Source organism: Saccopteryx leptura, chromosome 2 (assembly GCF_036850995.1).
Source record: "Saccopteryx leptura isolate mSacLep1 chromosome 2, mSacLep1_pri_phased_curated, whole genome shotgun sequence".
Lineage (NCBI taxonomy): Eukaryota > Metazoa > Chordata > Mammalia > Chiroptera > Emballonuridae > Saccopteryx > Saccopteryx leptura.
In genome coordinates, this window is record NC_089504.1 from 230,656,102 (window position 1) to 230,683,636 (window position 27,535).

The 27,535-nt window shown below is 51.0% G+C and overlaps 1 protein-coding gene across 5 annotated transcripts; it reads left to right on the top strand.

Annotated features, from left to right (window-relative positions):
- Nucleotides 1-716: 716 nt before the first annotated feature.
- On the top strand, nucleotides 717-22,051 carry PATZ1 (POZ/BTB and AT hook containing zinc finger 1). Of its 5 annotated transcripts, none has more exons than XM_066370449.1 (5): nucleotides 717-2,972; nucleotides 4,354-4,417; nucleotides 12,501-12,672; nucleotides 18,979-19,116; nucleotides 20,577-22,051. In XM_066370449.1, exons 1-5 carry the CDS (start codon nucleotides 1,702-1,704, stop codon nucleotides 20,993-20,995), a joined length of 2,064 nt encoding a protein of 687 aa, XP_066226546.1. In that variant the 5' UTR covers nucleotides 717-1,701; the 3' UTR covers nucleotides 20,996-22,051. The 5 variants fall into 5 exon arrangements, with proteins under 5 accessions (XP_066226546.1, XP_066226547.1, XP_066226549.1 ...); XM_066370450.1 differs by having other exon boundaries at nucleotides 20,580-22,051; XM_066370452.1 differs by having other exon boundaries at nucleotides 19,044-19,116; nucleotides 20,577-20,754.
- The last annotated feature ends 5,484 nt before the right edge of the window (nucleotides 22,052-27,535 follow it).

Consider the following 27,535-nt stretch of genomic DNA (forward strand, 5'->3'; position numbering starts at 1 on the left):
TCGGCCTCAAGAGGCCGAAGGGCGCTCCCCAGACCCGCCAGTACCCTAACTTCCAATGGGGGCTGCTGGGGTGCGCCAAGATTCCGGCTTCTGTCCATCGCCCTTGCCTCTTATGTTGTTGCCTCACTAAGCTGTTGACTATCCGCTCCCCGGGGTACATGGCTCGCTGTGTGGTTTGGGGGAGAGGCTGGACGATGGCCTCTTCTCCCCAGCTCTCTTGGACGCGCAGCCCCTTCGGTTCGGTCCGCGCGCAGGGTGCAGAAGCAGCTCCGGAGGTTCGGCCTGCCCTCAGCCAGGACCCCGGGCTCTCTCTAGGGTTGGGAGCGGGAAGGCAGTCGGCAGGCGACTTATGGGGATTTCGTGCATCAAAGGTGGGCTCTGAAGGGTTAGCCGAAGCCCGCTCCACTACTAGTGCACATCACAAGCTGGGGCTGGGGGCCCAGATCTGCACCCCACGGTCCCCCTCCCCCGTCCGCACGCCGTCACTCTTGGCGGGGAGGGAGGGGCAGTGGGAGCTGGTTTGCTGGCTAGGCGCTTCGTTTGCATTGGTCCGGGGGGGCTGAGACTGCAGCCCCGGACCCGCGGGCGGGGTGGGGAGGTGGGGGCCGGACGGGGGCTCAGCTGCGCTTGCATTGGCGGAGCTGGGGAATGGGGAGGGGGGGCAGGAAGCGGGGGGAGCGGAGCTGCGGGGGGGTTGTATAAATAGGGAAGGGGGGACGTGCATCCTCGGCTGGGCGAGGGGGGGGGGCGCTCGGCACAAAGAAAGTGGAAAGTTTGCAGCGCGGGGCGGCCGGGGCCAGGGATCCGGGTGCGCACGTGCAGGGACGGGGGCGCCGGGGGCCCCCCACACCAAGCTCGCCGTTTCTTTTTTTTTTTTCCTGCCAGCGAGAAGGGGGGGGGGTGTTGTTGGTATCGCCCCCTCCTTCTCCTCCCCCCAGGGGTGAAAGTGCAAGAGGAAGTGCAGCCGCTGCCATCTTTCCTCCGCTCCGAACACACGGAGCCCGGGGCCGCAGCTCGCCGCCGCCTTCGCCCGGCCCGGGGAAGGGCCCACCCTGCCGCCGCCGCCGCCGCCCGCCCGCTCCAGCCTTGGCCGCCTCTTCCGTCCGCCAGGCTTCCGGACCCAGCCCGTGCTGCCGCCCCAGTGCGCGCCCTGCCGCCGCCGCCGCCTTCGCCTTTTGTTTCCTCTGCTCCGGCGCCCCCGCCCCGGCTCGCGCTTTGCAGGGGACGCAGCGCGCGCCCCCAGCGGGCCCGGGAAAAGCCGCGGCGCGCGCACGCGCCTGCGCGGCAGACCCCTCCTCCTCCTCCTCCTCCTCCCCGCGCGCGCCACTGTTGGCTGCGCGCCGGCGCCGCCTGGCGGGCGGGAGGGGAGGTGGCAGGCGCGTTTGCAGGAGGGGCGCACCTCTTTGCTCTGTTACCCCCGGAGGTAGACTGAGAAGGGAAGGCGGGCGGGCAGAGAGAGTGAAGCGCGCAATCCAGCTCGGGTAGGGGCCGCTATGTGGGGGGTAGTGCGCCCTTCAGTCTAAACAGTCGGATCCGGGCAGGGGGCGTGTGCGCTCGGCGCACCTGCGAGACTACAGAGCCCGGGACCGGCACGTGTGAGGAGTGTAGACACGTCCGCTGCGCCCCTCTTGTCGCTGCCTAGGGGAAGGGAGGGGGGCGGGCAACTGTCGCGGTCGGGTTTGTGGGGCGGGGGCGGCAGCCATGGAGCGGGTGAACGACGCTTCCTGCGGCCCGTCGGGCTGCTACACCTACCAGGTGAGCAGGCACAGCACCGAGATGCTGCACAACCTGAACCAGCAGCGCAAGAACGGCGGCCGCTTCTGCGACGTGCTCCTGCGGGTGGGCGACGAGAGCTTCCCAGCGCACCGCGCCGTGCTGGCCGCCTGCAGCGAGTACTTTGAGTCGGTGTTCAGCGCCCAGTTGGGCGATGGCGGAGCTGCGGACGGGGGTCCCACTGACGTGGGGGGCGCAGCGGCGGCCCCGGGCGGCGGGGCTGGGGGCAGCCGTGAACTGGAGATGCACACCATCAGTTCTAAGGTGTTCGGGGACATCCTGGACTTCGCCTACACTTCTCGCATCGTGGTTCGCCTTGAGAGCTTCCCTGAGCTCATGACAGCTGCCAAGTTCCTGCTGATGAGGTCGGTCATTGAGATATGCCAGGAAGTCATCAAACAGTCCAATGTGCAGATCCTGGTGCCTCCTGCCCGGGCTGACATCATGCTCTTTCGTCCCCCTGGGACCTCGGACTTAGGCTTCCCTTTGGACATGACCAACGGGGCAGCCTTGGCAGCCAACAGCAATGGCATCGCAGGCAGCATGCAGCCCGAGGACGAGGCAGCTCGGGCAGCTGGTGCAGCCATTGCCAGCCAAGCCTCCCTGCCTGTGTTACCTGGGGTAGACCGCTTGCCCATGGTGGCTGGACCCCTGTCCCCCCAACTGCTGACTTCCCCATTCCCTAATGTGGCATCCAGTGCCCCTCCCCTGACCGGTAAACGAGGCCGGGGCCGCCCAAGGAAAGCCAACCTGCTGGACTCAATGTTCGGGTCCCCAGGGGGCCTGAGAGAGGCAGGCATCCTCCCCTGTGGCCTGTGTGGAAAGGTGTTCACTGATGCCAACCGGCTCCGGCAGCACGAGGCCCAGCATGGTGTCACCAGCCTCCAGTTGGGCTACATCGACCTTCCTCCTCCCAGGCTGGGTGAGAATGGGCTACCCATCTCTGAGGACCCCGATGGCCCCAGAAAGAGGAGCCGAACCAGGAAGCAGGTGGCATGTGAAATCTGTGGCAAGATTTTCCGTGATGTGTACCATCTCAATCGGCACAAGCTTTCCCACTCTGGGGAGAAGCCCTATTCCTGTCCCGTGTGTGGGCTGAGGTTCAAGAGAAAAGATCGCATGTCCTACCATGTGCGGTCTCACGACGGGTCCGTGGGCAAGCCCTACATCTGCCAGAGCTGTGGGAAAGGCTTCTCCAGGTGAGAAATGGTGCCCTTCTTCACAACTTGTCCTATTCCTGGCTCATGGGACAACTCCTTGCCAAAATCTGGGAGTGTGGGGATGTCACTTGACCTTATATTAGGGGTATGTGTGGGCTGGGGAGTGTTTTAACAGTCCTGTTTTTGAGCTGGTGTGGCCAAGAAGCTGCTTTCTCTTCCCGCAGGGAAGTTCTCTGGCACTAGGCGAGCCCTACTGTCTCTTCCTTGGGGCCTGGTGGGAAGGGGCCTGGATTCCTCAGGCCACAGCCACCGGGCCTCACCATTCTTCTCCCTGGGCTCCCTTTGTGTGTCCTGCACCAGGCGTGGGGCCCCCTCTGGGGGCGGGAGGCTGGGTTCCTCCAGCGAGTTTCCCTGCTTGAATGGCTGCCGAGGGAGACACTGAAACAGAAACAAGTGCATCTCAGACTCCTTACGCTCCTATGCCACCAAATCCCCCAGCACACAGCACTGGCAGTCATAGATCAGTGAACTTCAGCTTTGCGACTCACAGCCCCTTGAGATCACGGGGCACAGAGCTTGGCACTCCAAGCCTCTTCCTAACCAAAATCTCTGATCAGCTCTAACCTGGTGGCTCCAGAGCCTAACTAAACCCACAGTTCCCTTTTATGTTCTCAAGATATAGAGAAAGGGAGGCAGGATGTCTTTAGATTCACTTTTTAGTGACCCCGATAGGGAATTGAGGACTTGCCTGGGAGCGGAGGGTTGTTTTGTTTCTCCTAAGAGAATATCCAGAATAAAAGGCTGGTTTTAACTTGCCTGGATACTGAGGACCTTGTGTGTGGAACCTAGGGATGGAGAACTCCCTCAGAGGGGCCCCAATCAGGAACCAGTCTTACCGGTCAGGCAACCCCTGCCCACCTGCTCTGGCGGGCATCTGGTTTACCAGTCCAGCTGGGGACTTAAGGCTCCATCCCTTAGACCCTGGGGACTGAATTCCATCTGGGTGGCATTCATTGGCTGCCATAGCTGGAGAGGCTGGGGGAGGGGAACACTGAGTTTCTAAGGGGCTTTAGTCTGGACAATGAATCACACATATCCCCTCCTGGAAAGGCTGCAGCAAGGCATCCCTGTCTCATTCTAAAGCCACCTCCTCAGGTCCTAGAAATCATTGAGTTTCTGGTGGGGGGAGGTGGGTAGGCAAGGTCAGAGACAAATGCTCACTTCCCTTCCCTCTAGAGAAAACCAGACCAGAGAGAGGCCTGGGCCTATGGAACCAGAGCTGTGTGGTGACTGTCTTTGTCATGCTGGAGTGGGGGAGAGGGAGTACTCTCTAGCAGTGGGGGTAGGGGCTAGGGGGTTAGTCCAAGAGTGGCCCCATTTTTTGACATCTTAAAGTCTGCCTTGGTTCTCTCTTTTCCAGGCCCGATCACTTGAACGGACATATCAAGCAGGTGCACACTTCTGAGCGGCCTCACAAGTGTCAGGTAGGGGTCAGGCCAGGGCAGAGCTGGGCTGAGAGAGAATGCTGCTGTTCTCACAGCCCGGCCAGGAGCCAGCTGATGTGTGTGCTGGGCCGGCTGACTGACCACAGCTTTGCACACCTCCTCCTCTGTCCCTCCACGCTCCGTCTGTTCGTCTTTGTTCTTCCCCCTGGTCCCCTCCCCCCCACTGCTGATGTCCCCTCCTTCTTGGTTTTTGGGTCCTGGTTCCCACTCTGTCTCCATCTTTCTTGTGTTGCTTAGCTTTCCTCTCCTGGTATTAGCCAGCTCCTTGGATGGTGGGCCACATTGCACAAGTGTTGTCCTGGGGGCACTGGCACCCCACTGAGCCTGGCTTCTGGTTCTCAGCAGTTTGCAAGGGCCACCATGGGGAGGGAAGGGTTTGTTATGGGCTCCTCAGTGGTCTAGCAACCCACACCTTCCCTTATTAGCCAGGCAGCCTGACTGAAGTAGGAGCTCTTTCTGGGTCCCCTCAGGTTAGAGCACAAGGCAGCAGGGGGTGGAGAGAGTGAGGGGTCTTATCTCCAAGCACTGGCACCTGTTTAATCCCTCTGGGGGCTGGAGAGCAAAGTGGTTTTTGCTCACTGTGAGCTCTTTGTGTAGCAGTAGATAGGGAAGGCTGGGCAAGATTCTCACCCTTGGTTTGTCTGCTTGACCAGTGTCTGGGAGCCCTGTGGCACCCAGAGACTTGAGTTTCCTTTCCTGGCCACTGAGCATTCCTGCGTAGATGGAAAACATGCCTCTCTCTTCTTGGTTACCTCCCCCTGTTCTGTGCCAAGTTCCCACAGTCTGAGGGAGCCAGAGTTGTAGAAAGCTTACTATAACCTCTGGTAGGGTAGCCTGCTTCTCTTTATCTTTGGTGGTAACGAGGGAGGGTTCAGGGAGACCTGAGGGAGGGATGGACTTCTTGTAGGTAGGCCAAGGAGCCCCCAGGGGCCAGGTATGGATAGTGTTCACATAAGCCCTGCTAGGTGGTCTCTTGAGGATGATAACCTGGGGGTGGGGCTGCTGGGATCCATCTGTGCCTTGTTGTTGCCTTCTCTCTGTCTCTGATTTTCTCATCACAGAGCACATTCTGACTCTCCTAGGTAGTGTGCTGAGCGGCCTGGCAGAGTAGGAGGAGCCCTGAGGGCAGTGGGGGCGTGCCCAATGGCTTGGGGGGGTAACCTGCACTCTCTGCCCTTTTTCCAGGTGTGGGTTGGGAGCAGCAGCGGCCTGCCGCCCCTGGAATCTCTTCCTAGCGACCTGCCATCATGGGACTTTGCCCAGCCTGCTTTGTGGAGGTCGTCCCATTCGGTTCCTGACACCACCTTTTCCCTTTCTCTAAAAAAATCATTCCCAGCCCTTGAAAACCTGGGCCCAGCACATTCCAGCAACACTCTCTTCTGCCCTGCCCCTCCGGGATATCTGAGGCAGGGCTGGGCTGCCCCAGAGGGCAGCCGGGCCTTTCCCCAGTGGCCTGTAGGCTAGCCTGGCCTCCCCGAGAGGGTTTTCTGTGGAGGGAATGGGAGTGGCGGTTGCTCTGAGACTCTAGCTTTCGGGAGAGGCCAGTAGAGTGGTTCCCACTCACCATGCCTGGCTCCTTCCAGGGTTACTTGGAACCTTTCCCAGCTCAGGGACCCCAGATGGGGATAGCAAGAGGCTCCTTTCTTGGTCTCCCCAACAGCCTCCAGGTACCCCTGTGTATCTGGCCGATTTTGGAAGTTGGTGCATTCCTGGGAATTATGCCACTGGATTCTATGCTTCCCCTCTCCTGGCATCGCTTTCCCTAAGGTGGAGGGTTTCTAGAACGGGCCTGGCCACCCTTCCCCCACCCTGGGAGTGAATGCCCCTCCAGAGGAGACTCTGGTGCAACTCCAACTGGGTCAACCCCTGCTGCCCTCCTCTTCCCACTCAGACAGGTCCTGCTTTCATTTCTGGCTAGTGAATTAGACTTTTGTGTTTTGGGGATTTATTAGCAGGTCTGCTCAGGAACTAGACTAACCAGTAGCTTTACATTGGGTCACCCCTGTATATGGTTTTGGGGGCTGATAAAGCAGATGTAGATCCCCCATCCCCTCGGATCCCGGTGGTGTGCCCTTTAGTCCCTGCAGGCTCTGTGGGGATAACAGGAGTGATGATAAAAGTTTTAATTCTAACATTTGAGGCTTTGTGTGTTTTGTCCTTGGTTTGTGTCATAACACTGACATCATTGTCCCTCGGTGTATGAGCCCACTCCTGCCCTGCCCTTCCAATAAGCACTCTCACAGACCTACTGGGCTCCCCTCCAGCCCCATAGCCAGACTCCTCAGACGATGATCCAGCAGGTAAAGACATGCTGGATCTCATGTGCTGAACTGGCTAGCTGGGTGTGCCTGGGCTTGGTTAACCAGCAGGGGCATTTGTTTTGCATGGTATATATTCTGAAAGCCTCAGAGGTAAAGAGATGGCTCTCTGGGAGTTGGTTTCTTGGGCTCCTGGCAAAGCTGGGCATGTACCTCTCAGCCTCTTCTGATGCCACAGAGGACAGAATGGGACAAGACTGGTGTCACAGTTTGAGTGAAAAGGCCATCTGAATGTCAGGGCATGAACCCTCAGGCTTGGCAGTGATACACAAGTTTCCTTGGGGCTTGGCCTGATTGAGTGTCCTCAACTGACCCAGACGGCCCAGGTACTGCTGGATTTAGGAGTGCAGTGGGCTAGGACATTTCTCCCATGTGGAGCTCAGAGGCTAGAGAAGCTGAGACCTCTCCCATTGCTTCCAGTAACCCCACTTCTCAGAGGCTAGTGGGGTGGATTGGGCTGGAGGGAAAGCTCCTTAGAGAAGGAATGAATGGAGGTGGGGGTAAGGGACCTGACAGCCTCAAGAAGGGTGCCAGCAAAGCCTCTGGTGCTGAGCCTCCCTTAGACTTTCCAGGGCTGTGGAAAAGGCTGCTTAGGACACTCCCTGAGTCGGGCAGACTTCAGAGGTCACCAAAAGTTGGGTGTGCAGTAGTGGCTCTGGTACCATTTGGGCCCCATTTCTGAGCTGCTCAGCTCTTGAGAAGTAAAGCTTTAATTCTGGGATGGGGAGAAACTGGCAGGGGGAGGGAAGGGAGCATGACTGGAGCTCAGTGTTGAGTGGTGATGACCAGAGGTGACCCAAGCTCAGGTTGGCTGGGCTGGACCTGACTGACATATGTGCTTAACAATAGCATAGGGCTGTGGGCAGGACCACCATTCCAAGCACCACCAGCAATCAGATCATGCTACTGCAAGCTCACTGTTGTCCCATCAGGGTCCCTCTGTCTTCTCCCTGTCTCCCGGAAGGGAAGTGCCTTTCCCCTGCGTGGCCCTACCATGGAGGTTCTAGGTGTCCCCTTCTTAGATATTTTTCTCCCTCATGCACTCTTCTATGTCCCTTCTCTCCTGAGTTGTGTGACCAGCCTCTTTATGTCCTGTATTCTCTGAACTTCTGGTGGGTCTAGACTCAGACTCATCCACTTGCACAATTCCCCCAGAAAACTCTGGGGACTCAGCTATGAAAGGTCAGTTCTGGAACATAGAAGCCAACAAGTCACTTTTAATTCACTTTAATTTGGCTTTGTAACACAGTGAAAGTTTTTGTTGTGTTTGTTTTTTCCCCCAACAGCAGATTTATACTGTATTCCTAATCATGTTTGCTCAGGCTAAAGTTAGCTTTCATTCCCTGAGAGATATCAATGGAAGATGGGATAGGGAAAGTCGGCTTGGTCTGTGATTTTAATTTTGCTTAGGTAATCCTTCAAATGGATAATCTACTTGTGGATAATTGAGGCTTGGCTGTCCATTATCTTTAGGTAGCAAAGTATGACAGGCAATGCTTTAAAGAACAGATCCCAGAAGAAAGCTGGCAAGAGAAACAAGGCATCTCTTTCATATTCCTCTAGTGGCACCCTCTCCCAGGGAACGCGGGAGACAATCCTGAATGTGTGCTTTCAGCTGCATTTTCTCACACCTGGTCCATGTTTGATTCCTTTGAATTCTGAGGCATAGACCACACTGCCTCTCATCATTGGAGGGGTTGTGGTCAGGTGACTGGCTGGCAAAGCTGGCTTTTGACTGAGTAAATCAACAGGTGCACCTTCCTGAGGGTGTTTATGGCAGCCCTTGCTCTGGTTCATAGGGTGGAGGGCTAGTGGAAAATTCAGGGTCCCCCCAAACTGTGGCCTATAATTGAGTCATGAGGTCCCAGACTGAGCAGGGCACCACCTGTGGCCATGAGACCAAGCACTCATGATGCTTTCTGAGGCACCTAAGTATTTAAGATTCTCTGCACAAGCCTGTCACCTCTCCTTGTCAGGGAAGTCCTGGCTACCAAGTACACTGTTAAAAAGTATCAGTACCTTTCACCAGAAGTACCTCTGCTGAGCCTAGAGATGGTAAGAGCAAAGGCTTGGGCAGGCTCCCAGGCCGTTGTCCCATATCCTCTCAGGGCCTCCATCTGTCTAGCTGTCAGGGAGGACAGGAACCACAGGGTAGCAGGAAGGATGTGTAGAGTACTGTGATGGCATAGCAGATGTTTAGACTGCTGTTTTCTCTAGGAGTTGAATCATGTGCTTTGGGCAAATCACTTCTAAACTCAGCCTTCTCATTTGTCAAATGAATAAAATCAATATATAAAAAAAATAAAAGCAGCCTGATTTTGGCGCAGTGGATAGACCAGGGGTCCCCAAACTTTTTACACAGGGGGCCAGTTCACTGTCCCTCAGACCATTGGAGGGCCGGACTATAAAAAAAAAACTATGAACAAATCCCTATGCACAGTGCACATATCTTATTTTAAAGTTAAAAAAAAAAAACAAAAAAAAAAACCAAACAAGTCCTGGCCGGTTGGCTCAGCGGTAGAGCGTCGGCCTAGCGTGCGGAGGACCCGGGTTCGATTCCCGGCCAGGGCACACAGGAGAAGCGCCCATTTGCTTCTCCACCCCTCCGCTGCGCTTTCCTCTCTGTCTCTCTCTTCCTCTCCTGCAGCCAAGGCTCCATTGGAGCAAAGATGGCCCGGGCGCTGGGGATGGCTCTGTGGCCTCTGCCTCAGGCGCTTGAGTAGCTCTGGTCGCAACATGGCGACGCCCAGGATGGGCAGAGCATCGCCCCCTGGTGGGCAGAGCTTCGCCCCTGGTGGGCGTGCCGGGTGGATCCCAGTCGGGCGCATGTGGGAGTCTGTCTGACTGTCTCTCCCTGTTTCCAGCTTCAGAAAAAAAAAAGAAAAAAAAAAAAAAAAGGAACAAATACAATATTTAAAATAAAGAACAAGTAAATTTAAATCAGCAAGCTGACCAGTATTTCAATGGGAACTATGGGCCTGCTTTTGGCTAATGAGATGGTCAATATCCGGTTCCATATTTGTCACTGCTAGCCGTAACAAGTGATATGTGCTCCTCTCACTGACCACCAATGAAAGAGGTGCCCCTTCCGGAAGTGCAGCGGGGGCCGGATAAATGGCCCCAGGGGGCTGCATGTGGCCCGCGGGCCGTAGTTTGGGGACCCCTGGGATAGACCATTGGCCTGGGATGCTGAGGACCCAGGTTGGAAACCCCAAGGTTGCCAGCTTGAGCACAGAGTTGCCAGGTTGAGCATAGGATCATCAACATGATCCCATGGTTGTTGGCTTGAAGCCCAAGGTCACTGGCTTAAGCCCAAAGTCACTGGCTTGGCTTGAGCCCCCTAGTCAATGCACACATGAGAAGCAATCAATGAACAACTAAGGTGCCGCAACTATGAGTTGATGCTTCTCATCTCTCTCCCTTCCCCCATCTCTCTTTTTCTCTTTCAAAATAAATAAATAAATAAATAAACAAATAAATAAATAAATAAATGCAGTATTTTATTAGTCTAAATTGTTCTGTTCAAATTTGTAACACTTAAAAGATAATGACAGGACAGCAAGCCCTATCCTGATGCACACAGACATATGGGATTGGGGTAGCAACAGTGGCATCTTCTGCCTCCACAGTATCGTATGTATTTGTTTCTCTCTTTTTTTTTTTTGTATTTTTTTCTGAAGTGAGAAGTGGGGAGGCAGACAGACAGACTCCCGCATGCACCCGATTGGGATCCACTCGGCATGCCCACCAGGGGGCGATGCTAGGCCCCTATGGGGCATTGCTCCGCTGCAACTGGAGCCATTCTAGCTCCTGAGGTGGAGGCCATGGAGCCGTCCTCAGTGCCCGGGCCAACTTTGCTCCAATGGAGCCTTGGCTGCAGGAGGGGAAGAGAGAGAGAAAAAGGAGAGGGGGAAGGATGGAGAAGCAGATGGGCCCTTCTCCTGTGTGTCCTGGCTGGTAATCAAACCTAGGACTTCCACATGCCAGGCCAAAGCTCAACCACTGAGCCAACCAGCCAGGGCCTATTTCATTTGATTGTACAGTAAGGAGATAGATTAATGTACGTGGTGACAATGTCCAGACACTGACCTTGAGGTCTTGCGATCTCAGGATATGCTTCTATTGAACAGACACAGTAGGAACATCTCCATTCTAGCAAGTTAACAGGGTGGCACGTCTTCAGTGGGTTAACATTGGATCTGTAATGCACTTAAAGGTGAATGTTGCTTTTTCTTGCAGTTCTAAAACAATAAACATGCACAGAGAGAAATGAGTCAAACTTGATTAGAACCCCTGAAACACCTTCATAGAACCAAAATAGCATAAAAGTCACCAGACTGAACTCTGCTGAGGGCTTTTCTGACATTTCGTGCCCTTCAAGGCTGGGTGTCTGTGCAAGGCCCAGCTGAGAAAGGGATGTTGGGAGATCAGGGACTGACACCGAGCCAGGTTCTAGGCACAGGAAATGCCTGGGGCCTGGGGCCTGGGCCCTGGGCCCTGGGCCTGCCCTTCCAGGGTGCTGCTGCTGAACTTCATCGCTTGAGTCATCTACCCCTGGGACCTGGCTGTGAGTTGGTGCTCACAGCACAACTTTCTGTGACTACACTCTTGGAAGGTGCTAATAGACTGTCTTGGAGGGCTGCTATAAGGATGTACGGTATGAGATAAGTGCCTCTAAAGGCTAAGTGGGTTCCTGCCTGGCACAGAATGAATGCTCCATCAATGCATGGTAGTGTCACCCTTCTTGTTATTACCAGTACTTCCCCAGCTTAACATTTCACAAATGCTCCCAAAGCCTCTGGCCCTCTTTCTCTGCTAATTCTCCCGTTAGCAGAATTGACACAACCATTTTATGGGCTGCTTTTTAAGTAAAAACTCACAAAAATATGAAGAGTAATCTCTGTGCTTTGTCCTGCCTTTCCATTCCCCTGTGGCCAAGACTAACGTCACTTTTGAATAAAGTGAATAAATTGAATTCTTTGTATAAAGCAACTAGGGAAACCCAGGATGGAGAACAGGAAGACTGATCTGTTTATATGCCAATAACTCTTCTGTAAATTCCCTTATAGTCAATGCAACTGATGTCAGTCCTTTTTATTTTTTTAATTTATTTATCCATTCATTTTGTGACAGAGACAGAGAGAGTCAGAGAGAGGGACAGACAGGAAGGGAGAGAGATGAGAAGCATCAATTCTTCGTTGCGGCACCTTAGTTGTTCGTTGATTGCTTTTTCTTATGGGCCTTGACTGGGGGTTACAGCAGACTGAGTGACCTCTTGCTCAAGCCAGCGACCTTGGGCTCAAGCTGGCGAGCCTTGCTCAAACCAGATGAGTCTGCACTCAAGCTGGCAACCTTGGGGTCTCGAACCTGGGTCCTCTGCATCCCAGTCCAACGCTCTATCCACTGCGCCACTACCTGGTCAGGCTGATGTCAATTCTTAATGTTTACAAATGAACAAATACCGTATTTTCATTTTGTAGAGGAACATAGAACTTAATATGCCATGTTGTGGTAGTCACTGGAACCAAGAATTCCAACTCAGGCTGTCCCATGAGAAGCCATCATGGGAAATAGAGCAGCTACTTGGCATGTTGGGGAGAAAGCATGGGTCACATTCTAAAACTCTCTTTATACAGGGAGTCAGATGTGTCGGCCAGAAATGGTTTTGTTTCACTGTGTGCTTGGTGAGGAGTCAATTGTGAATGCCAGCTTTCACTTCATCCTGTTTTCCTTTCTGTCCTCAGACCTGCAATGCTTCTTTCGCCACCCGAGACCGTCTGCGCTCCCACCTGGCCTGTCATGAAGACAAGGTACCCTGCCAGGTGTGTGGGAAGTACTTGCGGGCAGCGTATATGGCAGACCACCTGAAGAAGCACAGTGAGGGGCCCAGCAACTTCTGCAGCATCTGTAACCGAGGTAATCTCCCTGCTCTTTCCTCACTTCCAGAGATGGTCCTGAGCTTGTGTGGGAGGCCGGGGGGGTGTCCTGACCACCCTGCCTGAGACTCCATTCTTTGCCCGGCTGGCCTCCCCTTCAGACTGAATGATAAACACCTTCATTGCTCATCTAGCTGCTTGCCACTCCTTCTTTCCCAAGAAACTTAGGGTGCTTGGAATGAGAGTTCCCAGGCAATTAGCAAGTGAGAACAGGAAGAGTATTGTTCCTAAGTGTGGGCTTATAATATCTGCTGCTCAGGCAACAAGATGGATGGATGCATTTGTAGGTACTACTGAACTATGGATGTTGGTGGAAGAGTCATTAGCCCCCAAGAGGTGGGAGGAAAGGGTTCCTGCTTGAGAGCTTTTGCTGGCTCTTTCACTAGCATGTGAAATTCAGCAGTGAGGGAAGAAGGTTGGGTCTGGATATTGATAAGGGTCAGAAACTTTCTAGCACAAATGATCAAAAAAGAGCCCAATCCCAGGTAGATTGTGGCCTTGACAAGAAGGAAAAATGGAAGGTATTCTGAGCAGGGTAGTGTGCTTGCTGCCGAGGTCTGCCTAGGTGGTGTCTGGCTCTTTGGCCCTGGTGTTCTGTTGGATGACATCAGGCTTGTCCTGAAACTGAGCTTCTGCCAGGACTTGTTGGCTGTTGGGCTGAGATTTGTGTTTTGCAAGCAGTGTCAGTGGAGGAAGCTTGCACTCTCTGCTGAAGGAGGTTGTGGCAGCTGTCTATAGTGGGTATGAGGATGCTTCTGCACGGTGCGCTTGCTTTGGCCAGGTGTGGACGTTGCTGAGAAGTCTTGTCTCTTGGGACATGCTTGTTCCAATGCTTTTGGAAATCTTGGATGTGGCTTAATGGATGAGTACTAAACCAGGAGTCAAGGGGCCTAAGGTTTAATCCCAGCCCCTCCTACCTTATCCTATTATGTGACCTTGAGCTTTCCCTTCTCCTCTCTAAACATCAGTTTCTTCATCTCTTAAGTGGGGTTAAGAACACCTCCCCTTGCCCACCTCACAGGGTTGTTGTGAGGATTCCGGCATACAGGTAGATGGAAGTTAACTGAACCCCACAAAATGCTACACTTGGAAGCCCCATTCTTACACTTTGTAACAGTGTTAGGAAAGACACTGCTCACTGACACTCTGGTTTAGCCCAGGCAAAACATCCCTGCAGTCCTTGGCTGGAATCTTGGGGTCCTGTGCCATCTCTATGTGCCCTGAGGTCGCTGGTAGAGGGAGACTGCTGAGTAGCTGGCTGTTCTTGGTGCCCCTCCCTGCAACTGCATACCTGAGGGTTTGCCTTGAAGGCCCTGGATGTTGCTGTTTGCATCACCAAGAAAACTGCTATGAAAGCAGGAAGGTGGTAATAAAAGGTACTTAAGTGTCAGTCCTATTTTCTGACATGTCCATAGAATCCTTTCTGGTAGGAACTTCACCCAGGTAGCAGGCCCTGGGGTTGTGCATACAAGGAGTTACCAGGCTGTGGCTGACCATCTTGACTGGCTGCCCCAGTTTTAGAAAGAGTTTCTTGTCTTGCTTCATCTTAACCTGGCTTCCTGACAGCACCCTGAAATACCTCTAAACCTACTACAAACATGCCATCCTCAGGTGTTTTGTCAAGTATATAAGGTTAAAGTTCTCAGTCTGAGAATTGGAGTCAGAACCCAGAAACAGGAACTAATGAGAGTGGAGAAAGATGCTAACGAGGAAACCCAGAAAGCCTACCCCAGATTGTGAGTGGGCCAAGAGCTGGTGGAAGCCTCTGAGGGCTCAGCTCAGGAGGGAAGAAGAGCTGAGAGCAGCAGGGAACAGCAGGGCAAGTTGACCCAGTTACCAGACAGCTGATGTGGCAAAGCCAACAAGTATTGTACGTCAGGATTTCTTTCTCCTGGAGCTGGTAAAGAGGACTTGGGCAGCCACAGGCTACATGACTGGGGTGGAGACACCAGAAGAATAAAAGCAGAGGCCACCTTATCTCAGAAAAGATGAGACTACATCTGGATCAGAGGCTAAACAGCTTTGGGTCTCAGAGTCAGAGCAAGAAACCCCATTCTTCCCAGAAGATAAAAGCCGGCTCTGGTCCAACCCACTTGGTACTCAGAAGGACAACAATTTCATTTTGTATCAGAAGAGGAGCAGGATTCTACCTCTGGACTCATTTCTTGGGCAGAAATAGGAAGAGGCTTCTCCTGGGAAAAGGAAAAAGGAAGAAAATAAGGACATCGAAGACATTGGGACACTGGAATTAGAATGCAGAGAGCTCTGGGTCATCCTTTGCCCTGCCAACCACCAAGGCTGTGAATACAGGAGGAGGAGCTGCACGAATAAATGAATGTTCTTTTCTCTACAAGGGTTTGAGCAAAGGCTGATGTCAGCCAGCTGGTCAGATGGTTGAGGTTGGATCAAGTGAATTTCTAAGGGTCCTCTGAGATGCTTCAATCCCAACAGTTCTTAAGCATTCAACCTAACTACCTATATCTCTGCCATTTTCAGTCTTTGCCACACAAACGGCTCTTGCCTATGAAGAATGGGAAAGGTGAGAAGCAGCCTGGACACTTTAGCCCCACACCTAAAATAGATTATCTTGTCTTTGTCCTAGGGATGTATCAGGATGTGGGTCATACCTTCTGTGGAGGACGATAATTTGCAATGGAAAGAATATGATGATCAAAAAAGCTTGTTTCCTCATTTTCAAGTTGAGGATATCAGTTAAGTTGATCAGTGAGAAGTAGAGAAGGACCTGATAGATCACCATAATTTTTTTTTATAGTGAGAAAGAGAGACAGATAGGGACAGAGACAGAAAGGGAGAAAGATGAGAAGCATCAACTCATATTTGCAGCACCTTAGTTGTTCATTGATTGCTTTCTCATATGTGCCTTGACCGGGGGGCTCAGGCTAAGCCAGCGACCTTGGGCTTAAGCTAGCGATCTTGGGCTTCAAGCCATTGACCTTTGGGCTTCAAGCCAGTGACCATGCTATGATCCTACACTCAAACTGGTGACCCTACACTCAAGCTGGTGAGCCTGTGCTCAAGCTGGATAAGCCCACATTAAAGCCAGTGACCTTGGGATTTTGAACCTGGGTTGTCAGAGTCCTAGGCTGATTGATGCTCTATCTACTGCGCCTGGTCAGGCACCATAATTTCCTTCCTTTCTTTTAAAATTTCTACAGCAGAATCTTTGTATATATATGCATATGTACTGGTATGAGAAAGAGAGATAGCTTATTGGGAATCTGCCTTTGACAGATAATATCTGGTGTCCAACATCACTGCTTAAAAAATAGAGGAAGTCTTCTTCCCACTCAGAGGTGGACGTACAGGTAGTCACCAGTGCCAGTCATGGGTGCAGATAGCCTGCCATTCCCCTGGACTGAGCTGACACACACCAACTTAGTGTCCCCATCTAGCACTGCTCAATTGGGCATGGCCCACCAATGTTTAAACAAGGAGAAAGGAGTCCCTGATCCCGGTATGGATGTGGAACTTGCAAAAGAAAGATTTGCTCTGGAGTGTGAAACGTAACATAACAGACAAGAAAATGCAGTGGAGAACAGGAGACTTTTGGTAATAAACTCTTCATCTCTAGAGTGTGAGGCAGAGTGGCTTGTTGGCTCTAGTGGAGTCACATGAGTGCTCAGTGTCTCCATCATTCTGGTGCCTGGATCAAGCCGCCTCTTTGGGTTTTGGTTAATCAGTGGTAAATGGGCAGGTGAATGCAGAATTCCAACTAAATATTTTCTTCTCAGAAACTCAGCTTCTGTTTAGCCCAACACTTGGCTGCTGAGTTGCTCTGTGTTTAAATTCTGGGCTTTAAGTGGCAGCTGTGGATCTACTCCTACCACCCCGCCATGTGGTTTTGCTATAGATAGTACAGTCTGCAGCTGGGTAAAATCAAGAGGACCCAGCCATGTGTTTCTCAGACTGTTTTTTCAGAAAAAAGAAGGAAGTTTTCATTGAGCATCTGCTGTATTCCCCTAGTAGAAATCTTCCCACAAGGAGTAAATATAATAATTCCTGGTGATCTTTCCCATCCCCTTTGATTGCAGTGGACCTAACTGGGTACACCATACCACTGCAGAGGCCTCACAGGGTTTTAAAAAAGAGAAAAAAATTCCCTTTTAAAGTGGTATCATTATACCATCAGAAAGTCCTGATATCTATGCTGGTTGTTAGGGCCACAACACTGAGCAGGGTGCTAAGATCTTCTTTCCCATTAGTCTCGTCTATTCATTCCTGACTACATCTTCCCTCTTAGGAATGTTTATAGGGAACTCTCTTTTTTTCCTTAAAAAAATTGTGTATTGCTTTTAGAGAGAGAGAGAGAGACAGAAACCTCAGTTTGTTCTTATATGTGCCCTGACTGGGGATTGAACCCACATTCATTATGCATTGGATGATACTGTAACCAACCAAGCTATCCAGTCAGGGCTGGGACCCTCTTAAGCCAATCTGTCCCCTGTGGTAAGCTCCAAGGAGACCACTCAGTCACAGCACAGGACAACTCACTCTACCAGCCAGGGCAGGATGCCAGCATCTGGCCCAAGTGGGACTGTGAAGTAGCTACGTCAGGAAAGGAAGGATAATTCACTCAGTCCCCCATTTCCTCAGAACCACCAAACACTGTTGTCAGGGGAGTATTTGTTTAATAAGCTTCCCACAGGTCAGCCCTGTCTGTCAAGGGATTCCATTCTAATAGAAGAGAAATAACACGAATGTAAATGGTGAGAAAGAAATCTATTGCAAAGTCCTAGGGGTATTTCCAGGGCCAGGGCTAAGACACAGGAACTATTACAAAGAGTCTGCTCACTGGTTAAGGACAACATGTGGCACATGGTCCTGGAGTTGAGTGTCTAGGCTCTGCGACTTAGTAGATGTACATGTGACTACAAGTTCCTTATCCTCACCAGGTCTCTTTATTTTTTCATCTATAAAACAAGTATAATAATTCCCAGCTCATAGGGCAGTTGGGGGAATACTACAGAATAATGTATGCAATGTGTTGGGCCCTGGCACACCATCACCATTTGCTGAAGGTGAACTTTTACTATAGTTCTAGTAGCATTCCAAAGGCCTTGCCAGTTCAGACAAGTTCCTTTTACACAGTATTCTATAGCCTCTGACCTGTTAGTAATGGATACTATTATCCTATAAGTGTAATTTTAAAAGGGAATGAAAGTACCTGAGAATATGTCAGCCATATTGGGAGTGGATTAAAGGGACGTCATCAAGGCACTGGCACTCCAAGTGGGCCTCATGCTAAAAAAAACTTCACTTCCTGCTGAAGGCACTTTCTGATCCTTGACCACAAATGGAGTTTGGTGACACAGCTCCTTCCTGTGAAACCCAAGGCGAAATCCTTTGACCGGCCTACCTGGTTCCATATCCTCAGACTTGTGGGTGGTGTAGAAGTTGGCCCAACATCTATCTACTCTTCCCAGCCTGGGATCTCACTAGGCTCAAACTGACTGGAGCAGCTGGGTTGAGCTGGAGCACCCTCAAGATGGCTGGACTGCCCCTTTCCCAAAATAAAGACAAATAATCCCTATTTCTTCCTTACGTGAACCTGATGGATGTTCCAAAACTGAACCAGAAAGACCACCATAAATAAAGAGATGACTACACCCCTTTAACGTTAACTTCCTATTTTTCTTGTTCTTCAGAAGGTCTAAACAGTTAGAAAATCCACCTTTGTGAAGGTGAAAAAGTTAGCAAAATAAAAACATGTCCTAATAAATAGAAGAAGGAGTACTCCTGGAGGCATTCCTTTGGGATTTCATCTTGCCTCCATCTGGTTTGTTGTACCGTTTACCTTTATAAGTGTTAGCAAACCTTCTTCTTGCTGGCAGCCCATGGCCGCCCTGGAGCCCCATATACTTTTCTAACTACATTTCTAGCCGTGGTCCCTGCAGCTGACCTGGGACTATAAGACCTCCACTCAAACCACTCCTTACTGAGGTGCCAAGCAAACATAGAGGCATTTGGCCTCCGGCCCAGGCAGGAGCAGGATCTCAGACCACCCATCTGTCCAGGAAGCCGGCCTGGGCCCTCAACCACAACCTTGGAGAGTGGGCTCTGCAGAGAAACCGATTCGAGGACAGTGCTACCCTTCATCTTGAGCCAGGTGGCTCCCATGGTTGCAGCTGTTTTTGTGCCAAGGAGGGGCCCCTTCTAGGTGCAGCTGACCTGGGAACGCTAGCCAGAGCGGCCAGAGAGGCTTGGGGGAAGCAGAGAGGTGTCTCTGTGCTGGCCGTGGGATCTCATCTCCTTTTGTCTTGTTTAGGTTTCTCCTCTGCCTCCTACTTAAAGGTCCATGTTAAAACCCACCACGGTGTTCCCCTTCCCCAGGTCTCCAGGCACCAGGAGCCCATACCGAATGGGGGAGCAGCGTTCCACTGCGCCAGGACCTATGGCAACAAAGGCAAGCGACCCCTTGCTCTGCACTTTGCTTCTCTGCGCAGACTGTGTTGTGGGGGCGCTGGGCCGGGTGTGGGGAGGCGGGAAGGCTGCCGGCTTGCTGGCCGCCTCAAGGAGGCTCAGAGATCTGAGTGGCAGTGGCCTCCAGGACAAAAGTCACAGCGGGTATCTCACTCCAGGGCAGTGAGTAAGGCTTTAGGGCACTGCCATGATCCATGATCCAGCCCCCGCCTCCTCTTCCCCAGCCCTCCTCCCTTGCTCCTGGCCAGCCCCACAGTCTGGAGCCCTGCAGGGATGTCCTAGGCCCAGGACAGGAAGAGGATCCCTGCATGATCAATTACTTTGGGCTTGTCTGTTGCCTATGGCCCTTAAAGGGTGGTGTGGAGCTGTGGCTAAATGCTTTCTTCTCCTTTGACCCTGCAGAGCAGGCAGAGCCAAGGGTGGGCTTCCTTCTTGATAGGTGCAACTGGTTGTTGTAAGTGAACCTTTTCAGAGGGTGTCTGGCTGTGTTTGTGAGATGCATGGTGATAAATGAGCTACCAGACTGCCTCTTACTCCAAGTTGGTTTGCATAGCATTCCCTAAGCCCCACCTTCACTTGTTGATTCAGGTTGTTCTGTGGTATTTCAGATTGTTGTTGCCTTTGGGATGATGCCAGGGGCTTGGCGGATGGCAGAGATGGCATGCTCCATGCTCCCATCACAGACCTCCCTTCCCGGCATGGCTCTCTTGAACCCAGGCAGGAGCTCTGATTGGTGGTGGACTCCATTGTGGGCTGAGCAAGGCAGAGCAGTGAGGGTCGTTTCGAGATCCAGCTTGTCCTGGGCCCTGCGTGGGGACAGTTAGCCAACTGAGTTGTGCAAAGTTGCTTTTAATCTCTGTGCTTTGGCCACCTGGCCCAGGAAAGGTTTTGGCAGATGGAAGGTGGTAAGGGCAAGGCTTGTGTTTGCAGCATTGGGAAAAGGACTAGCTTCCGTCTCAGCCATCAGTGGGGTCTGCTGAGGACCCTGTTGCTCTGGTTCTGCCTTGCTGGGGTGCAGCTAGTCTGGAGCAGAGGCAAGGCCATTAACATACATGTTTGGCATCATCAGAACAGCGTTCTACCTTCAAAAGCATCCAAGAGAGCACCTAGGAGTTGGGGTCTTTGAGTTGTGCTGGGCAGGAGTAGAGGTCCCCTCTCTGTACCCCCTTCCTTGAGGCAGGCTGAGACAATGGTGAGCAATACATGTGCACCTGCATGAAGAGTCCTCAGTAAGGGAGGCAGGCAGCCCTAGGGCCCTGCTGTCTCACCCCCAAAGGTACGCCAGGCTTCCACTGACCAGCCAAACCTCGGTGGGTTCTGCCAGGACAGTGGATGGCCATCGGCTGCCTCCAGAGGCCTGTGAGCTGGCCCCTCACAACCCCTCCAGGAGGGGCATCTCCAAAGCCTAGCCTCATCTCTCCTCTGTGTTTTGTTTTCTCCTAGAAGGCCAGAAATGCTCACATCAGGATCCGATTGAGAGCTCCGACTCCTATGGTGACCTCTCGGATGCCAGCGATCTGAAGACGCCGGAGAAGCAGAGCACCAATGGCTCCTTCTCCTGTGACATGGCAGTCCCTAAAAACAAAATGGAGTCTGATGGAGAGAAGAAGTACCCCTGCCCTGAGTGTGGGAGCTTTTTCCGCTCCAAGTCATACTTGAACAAACACATCCAGAAGGTTCATGTCCGGGCCCTTGGGGGCCCCATGGGGGACCTGGGCCCTGCCCTTGGCTCACCTTTCTCTCCCCAGCAGAACATGTCTCTCCTAGAGTCCTTTGGGTTTCAGATTGTTCAGTCGGCATTTGCATCATCTTTAGTAGATCCTGAGGTTGACCAGCAGCCCATGGGGGCTGAGGGGAAGTGAGGCAGATGCTGCATCCCCATGGAAACCGCCATCTGGGGACTGCTGAGAAATGCTGTGAATGCGGAGGAAAATGATGTCTTTGGGTTCTGTAGCTGAGAGATTTTTATTTGTTTTTAACCCCTCCCTCTTATCATCCCATCCCTCTCTACCACCCATTCCCCCAATGGTCTTTAGAAATAGATCCTCATCTGATACTCTGCAGAAATATCTGTGAGACCCAGTATGGGGCAAGGGCAGGAAACACTACATAGGCCTCCAAGGCTACACCAGTCCCAGTTTCTCTAATGGGTGGAAACTGGAATTCCTGGTGCTCAATTCTCAGTGACCCCCCCAACCCAAACCCATACCTGTTAGCATTCTGGGACCTCAGTGATTCCCCATCTCATCCCTCAAAAGAAGCCACAGGAGGGTTCCACCCACTCACACAACTCGGATGCCCCACTGTCTTTAAGGAAGCTGGAAGCGTCCAGCATCCCATGGACCATGGGGTGAGTGTCCTTCAAGAGCTGCCTGAGTTTAACCCTTGACCTAGAGAGCCCCAGATGTTTTGGAGCCGTGCTTGGAGGCTAGCATTTTGCTACTAGGACAAGATTAGCTATTGAGGACATGCCCACCCCAAATTCCAGTTCTTATGTGATTTTAACCATTCAACTTGCTGTTGGGTTTTAAGTCTCTAATTATTATTATTATTGTTATTATTTTTAGGACCAGTTGTAGTGAATTGCTACTGAAAGCTATCCCAGGTGATACAGAGCTCTGTAAACCGCAGTCACAAGTTAGGGTTAGTATTAAACTTTGTTTAGATGTACCATAATTAACTTGGCTAGTTGATCGTTTGAAGTCTATGGAAGAAATAGTTTTATGCAAAATTTTAAAAATGCCAGTCTGGTCAGGGAGGTAGAGGTTTCAGTGCTATTGGGAACCAGGAAGGTAGGAGAGCTGGTAGGTGGGGACACTGTGTACCTCGGTTGTGTCACACGTGAGCAAGCCCAGGTTGACCTCGTGATGTGAATTGATCTGATCAGACTATATTAAAAATGTTAGTACATTACTCTACCTGCCCCCCTGAGTCTGGTTTTTCAGCCATGGGAGGCTTTGGGACCCAGAGGTGTGCAGTCTACGCCCCTGCACCTAGGATGGGGAAGGGATCCCGGGAGACCTATCTTCCTCTTTATTGTATCAGTTGCACTGGGTTAATGTTCCCGATGAGGACTCAACTGCCAGCATTCAACTGCTTGTTCCACAAATATTGACTTCTTGTCTTCACTGCTGTGTGCCAAGCCTATCATCAGACTGGGGATATAGTGGTGAAAAGATACCCTGTGGAGCTTAATGAGAGGGAGACAGTTAACAAGTAAGTAGATTTAACCTGAGTTCAGATAATGAAAAGTCCAAGGAGCCTGACCTGTGGTGGCGCAATGGATGGAGTGTTGACCTGGAATGCTGAGGTCACTGGTTCAAAACCCAGGGCTTGCCCTGTTAAGGCACATATGGGAGTTGATGCTTCCTGCTCCTCCCTCCTTCTCTCTCTCCCCCTCTCTGAAATGAATATATAAAATATTTTTTTTAAAAAAAGAAAGAAAAATCCAAGGAGAAAAATTGGGCAAGGTAGGGTGGATGGGGTGGTCTAGGAAGATGAGAGAGGAGGGTTAGGACTCTGGGAGAAAAGATCTGAAGTTAGGACCAGCGAGGATCCAAGGAGGGACGTGGGTAGGTTGAAAATCCTCATGGTCAAGGGGCTCTAAGAAGCTTAGCAACTTGAATCTCCCCAACTCCATGTTACCTGTAGGGTAAGTAAAAAGTTGTTGTACCTTTAGTGGTGAATGCATGAAGAGAAGGGGGTTAAGAACAGTGATTAAGAGGCAAGAAGTGAGCACTGAAGAATTAATGGGAGCAAGAGTAAGAGGGACCAGACAGACTTAGCAGTCAGGGTATCCTGAGAAACCTCAGGCAAGAGAGAAACCTCTAATAGAATCAGCATTTAACTTCCAAACAAATAGAAAAAAATGGCAAGGCCCTGGCCGGTTCGCTCTGTGGTAGAGCGTTGGTCTAGCTTGTGGATGTCTGGGTTCAATTCCCAGGCAGGACACACAGAAGTGCCCATCTGCTTTTCTACCCTTCCCCCTCTTGCTTTTCTCTCTCTCTCTCTCTCTGTCTCTCTGTGTGTGTGTGTCTCTCTCTCTCCCTTCCTCTCTCCCTCCTTCCCTCTCCCTCTCCCTCTCCCTCTCCCTCTCCTCCCCCCACCCCCTCCTGCAGCCATGGCTCAAAAGATTCAATCAAGTTGGGTACTGAGCATGGTCCCATAGCCTTGCCTCAGGCACTGAAATAGCTCACTTGCCAAGCAACAGAGCAACAGCCCCAAATGGACAGAGCATTGCCCTGTAGGGGGCTTGCCAGGTGGATCCTGATCGGTCGGGGTGCATGCAAGAGTCTGTATCTCTGCCTTCCTACCTCTCAAAAAAAAAAAGTGATAAATGAGAAGAACAGACCAGGAGGAACAAACGAAGTACAAAATGATTTAGATCCACATTAATATGAATAATTACAAAGTTCTGATTTAAAGGCAGACTTGGAACAGGATTTTAAAAGAAAACTTCTAGAGCCTGACCTGTGGTGGCACAGTGGATAAAGTGTCAACCTGGAAACACTGAGGCTGCCAGTTCAAAACCCTGGGCTTGCCTGGTCAAGGCACATATGGGAGTTGATGCTTTCTGCTCCTCCCCTCTTCTCTCTCTTTCTCTCCCCTCTCTATAATAAATAAATAAATAAAATCTTTTAAATAAATAAATAAAACTTCTAAATTACCTATACAAAATCTTGAGTAAGTTGCTGGGCTCTGGAATATGTGTGATGGAGGTCTGGGCTGTTTGGTGTATCAGAGAAAAGAGCCACTCTAGAATGTTGGGATGCTGTGGACATGTGGCTTTCTGACCACTACAGAATCTGCCAGCTGGTCATACCATTGGGCATTAAAGCAAAGAACCTGGCCTTGAACCAAAGATTAGAGACATTTCAGTCCTGCTCCCTACCTCAAACCCTTGGCTGTGTCTATGGACAGGTAGGGGCCACAGTTAGGAAGCAGCAGGTCATGTGGCAGGAAGAACAAAGCAAGCAGGCTGCTTCTTCCAAAGTACTTCTCATCTGGAGGCCTGAGCAGGAAGTGGAGCTGTCCCTGCTTGCCGCCTGCACACCTAACGTCTGTATCTTCATATGCTACACCCTTCAGGCATGAAAAAAAAAGCTGTGCAGGGCATGGGTACACAAAGGTGGAATGACTTTCTCTTGTCATGGTCAAGGGCAAAGAGCCTGAGCTTTGGCTGTCCAGCTCTACCATCTGGTCACTGCCAACCTGGGCAAATTTCTGAGCTTCAGTTACCTCCTCAGTGAAATGAGCTGTGAAGACTAAGGGAGACCATCATCATAAGCTAACATTCTCTGCCTAATTCTCAGCAGGATCTGTGAGGTTGGTTCTATTACTACACACCCCCCCTTGCAGATGTGCAAATAGAAAAACAGGCTCAGAGAGGTGGAGGCACCCCCACCCCAGGTCACGTAGTGACAGCAAGAATTCAAACTCAGGTTTGTCCTCTGACTCCAGGACCTTTATTTCCAAGCTCTCAGTAACAGTGCCATTACACTCACGTAAATGCCCAACACCATGCTTGGCACAGAGGTGCCCTGCCAGGCCCCCAGGATGAAAGCCTGACAGTATAGCTGAAAATGACCACTGAGGCAGTTAGGGTCAGTGCCAGAGGGAGTACCCAGAGACCAAGTGTGAGTAAGCATACTCTTCATATTTAGACTGATGTTCTGGGGTAATCTGCACCCCACACCAATCCTCCATGGACCCCACTGAATAAATGTGTTCAGGCACCACCAGGCAAAGTGGTCATACCAAGGAACCAATCCAACTGCAGTTCCCAACACACATACCAACCATTCCCAGTGCCCCCTCCCTGGAACACCCTCCACCTGCAGGCTCTTCCTCAACAGCTCCATGCATCTGAATCATCCCCTTTTCACAGCCTTCTTGCATGCCTCAGCACTGCCCCAACCCTGCGTTGTCACTGGGCCCTAGTTCACGGTTTCAGAGACAGTGTGGGGGTCAGATTCTAGCACCACTACTTTCTAACTGGGTGACCTGCAGTTGCTTCTCCATTTGCTTGTGAAAAAAAAAGGGTAACAGTTCTCATTTGTATGGCTGCTGTGAGAATTCTTTGGGCCGATGCCTGTAAAGCACATTCAAACACTCAAAAGCTCCCTTTTAGTTTACCTCCTCCTCCAACAGGCTACAATCATAAAAATGAACAAGATAAGCAAACTTTTCCGTAAAGAGCCAGAAGGTAGACATGTTCCACTTTGTGAACCATATAGTCTCTGTCACAGCTACTCAGCTCCTGCGTAGTGCAGCCAGGCTATGACCATATGTAAATGAATGCACAGGTTTGTGTTCCCATAAAACTCCATTGATGGACACTGAAATTTGAGTTTCATACAACTTTTACATGTTAGAAAATTTTCTTCTTTTGATTTTTACAACCATTTAGAAATGTTAAAATTATATTAGCTCACAGGCTGTACAAAAAAAGAGTGGCAGGCTAGGTTTGGCCCCCAGGCCATAGTTTGCCAACCACTGCGCAAGACCAGCTTCTCTTCCTGCTTCTCCAGGCCTGCCCCTTGTTTCAGATCTTGGATGTCACCCAGACTCGAGTCCCAGCTGACCATTGGCCCATGGTCTATGTGAATTAAATTGATCTGACACTCAGAGCTTGTGATTTCTTGGTCTGCCGATCAATCTATTGATCTACACAGAATGCAGTGCCACATCCCCCAACCAAGATTGTTCTTAGAACTCCAGAGTCTGCACAAAGATGAGCCTAATGTATTCAGAACAAGAACTGCTTGCCCAGTTCACCCTCCTTTTGAGGGTAGGGGAAGGAAAGAGGGCAGAGGGTTGGTTGGCAGGAAGCTGGCAGAAGACAGGACTGGAGGAAATGGTGAATGAGGTTGACTGAATCCTGTTATTGTCCAGTCGGTTCTTTCTGGCTGCTTATCTGCCTCTGCTTTCTGGCTTTCCTTGTCGTTAGAAGTCCAATGCACTATCCATTGTGCAACAGAGCCCGCCTGCTTTCTGGCTTTCCTGAAAGGCTTGTACTTAGAGGCACCAGGGATAAAGAGAGGGCGACAGTTTTGGTAGTGAATTCAGAATTTCAGTTCATTTGAGTGTCCCTTGCAGGAGTAAATCCCATAGTCAGGTCCTCTCTTAGGTTGATGACAATGTTCAGCATGCACCCAGAGTTATCTCAGGTTTTTCAAATCCCTTCCAACCCCTGGAGGAAGCAGGCTGGTGGTTCCCCAGTGTACATAATCATGCCTGGCCACCGAGTGCTTGGCAGCAGGGCCTCCAGAATTCTAAGCCTTTCACACCCTACATCTCACCCCATCTCCCATGGCCACCTGTCCCACCCTCCTCTGGACCTATCCAAAACTGGAGGGTTCCTCTTAGACCCTATTAGGCAGTTCTCACTGGGATTGGGGAGGAGGATCTGCATCTTTTGCCAAACTGCTGTGGAAGGAAATGCCAAATATTTATCTAAGAGACTAATCCATGCTAACAAAACAAGTTTCTTTTGAGGACAAGGCAGTGTGGAGGTAGATGCCTGGGAATAAAGCTTCTTTGTATTGCTGTGGATGGACAGCACAGGAAAAGAATTTCTTTTTGCTTCAAGAAAAGCCTGCTGCCTTCCCTAACTCTGCTGCCTTACCCTGCGGCCAGTCCATACCAGGCTGAGGTCAAAGCCTGTGGCACACTGAAAAGAAAACTGCATGATTATTGACATTGCCTCCTTCCTTCAAGGGCATTTCTCTTCTGATTTTCTCCTCTTCTGAGTCAAAATCTGTGTGCCCTGAGCCTGCCGAAAGCTTTGTTGTCCTTGTTAAGGAGCACAAACTCCATGACTGGTGGGGCCTAAATTAAAATATTTTTTAAGCTTTTCTTTGAATGATGATATGTAGTTTCCTCTGCTTGCAAAGTGCTTACCTTTTGTTTATCTGAGAAATTCTTATTAAAAGCTCAGCTCAGATGGCCCCTCATCTGCACAGCTTCCCTTGGCCCCAGAAGGCAGACGCTTTTATTTATTACATCACTAGTGATGTCAAACATGCCAGGGGCCACATATACATCAACAACTCTTTGTTTTATTTTATTTTTCTTCACAAATGGGGTTCATGCAAAGGTAATGCATCTCTATATTCCCAATACCTAGAATAGTGTTTGACACTTAGCAGCCACTAATTCATTCAGCAGGTATTCTGAATGGCTACTGTGTGCTAAAAAGACTTAACTTCTGCTCTCAAGGAGCTTAAACAGAAAGAGTAGTACAGGACATGGGACATACACAATTGTCTGTAACACAAGAGAGAATGTGGCAAGAAAGGTGAAGGGAAATAAATTCTCCAATGATTTGGAGGAGGATGAGATGCCAGCCAGGTATGGAAGGTAGTGACATTTGAGTAGGACCCTGAGACATGGTTAGGACT

What these genes read in the sequence shown, in the direction of transcription:
- PATZ1 (XM_066370449.1), top strand. Translation starts at nt 1,702, where the DNA reads ATGGAGCGGGTGAACGACGCTTCCTGCGGCCCGTCGGGCTGCTACACC. An exon ending in TGTGGGAAAGGCTTCTCCAG is followed by an intron (nt 2,973 to 4,353) that starts GTGAGAAATGGT and finishes TCTCTTTTCCAG; the next exon opens with GCCCGATCACTTGAACGGAC. An exon ending in CAGGACCTATGGCAACAAAG is followed by an intron (nt 19,117 to 20,576) that starts GCAAGCGACCCC and finishes GTTTTCTCCTAG; the next exon opens with AAGGCCAGAAATGCTCACAT.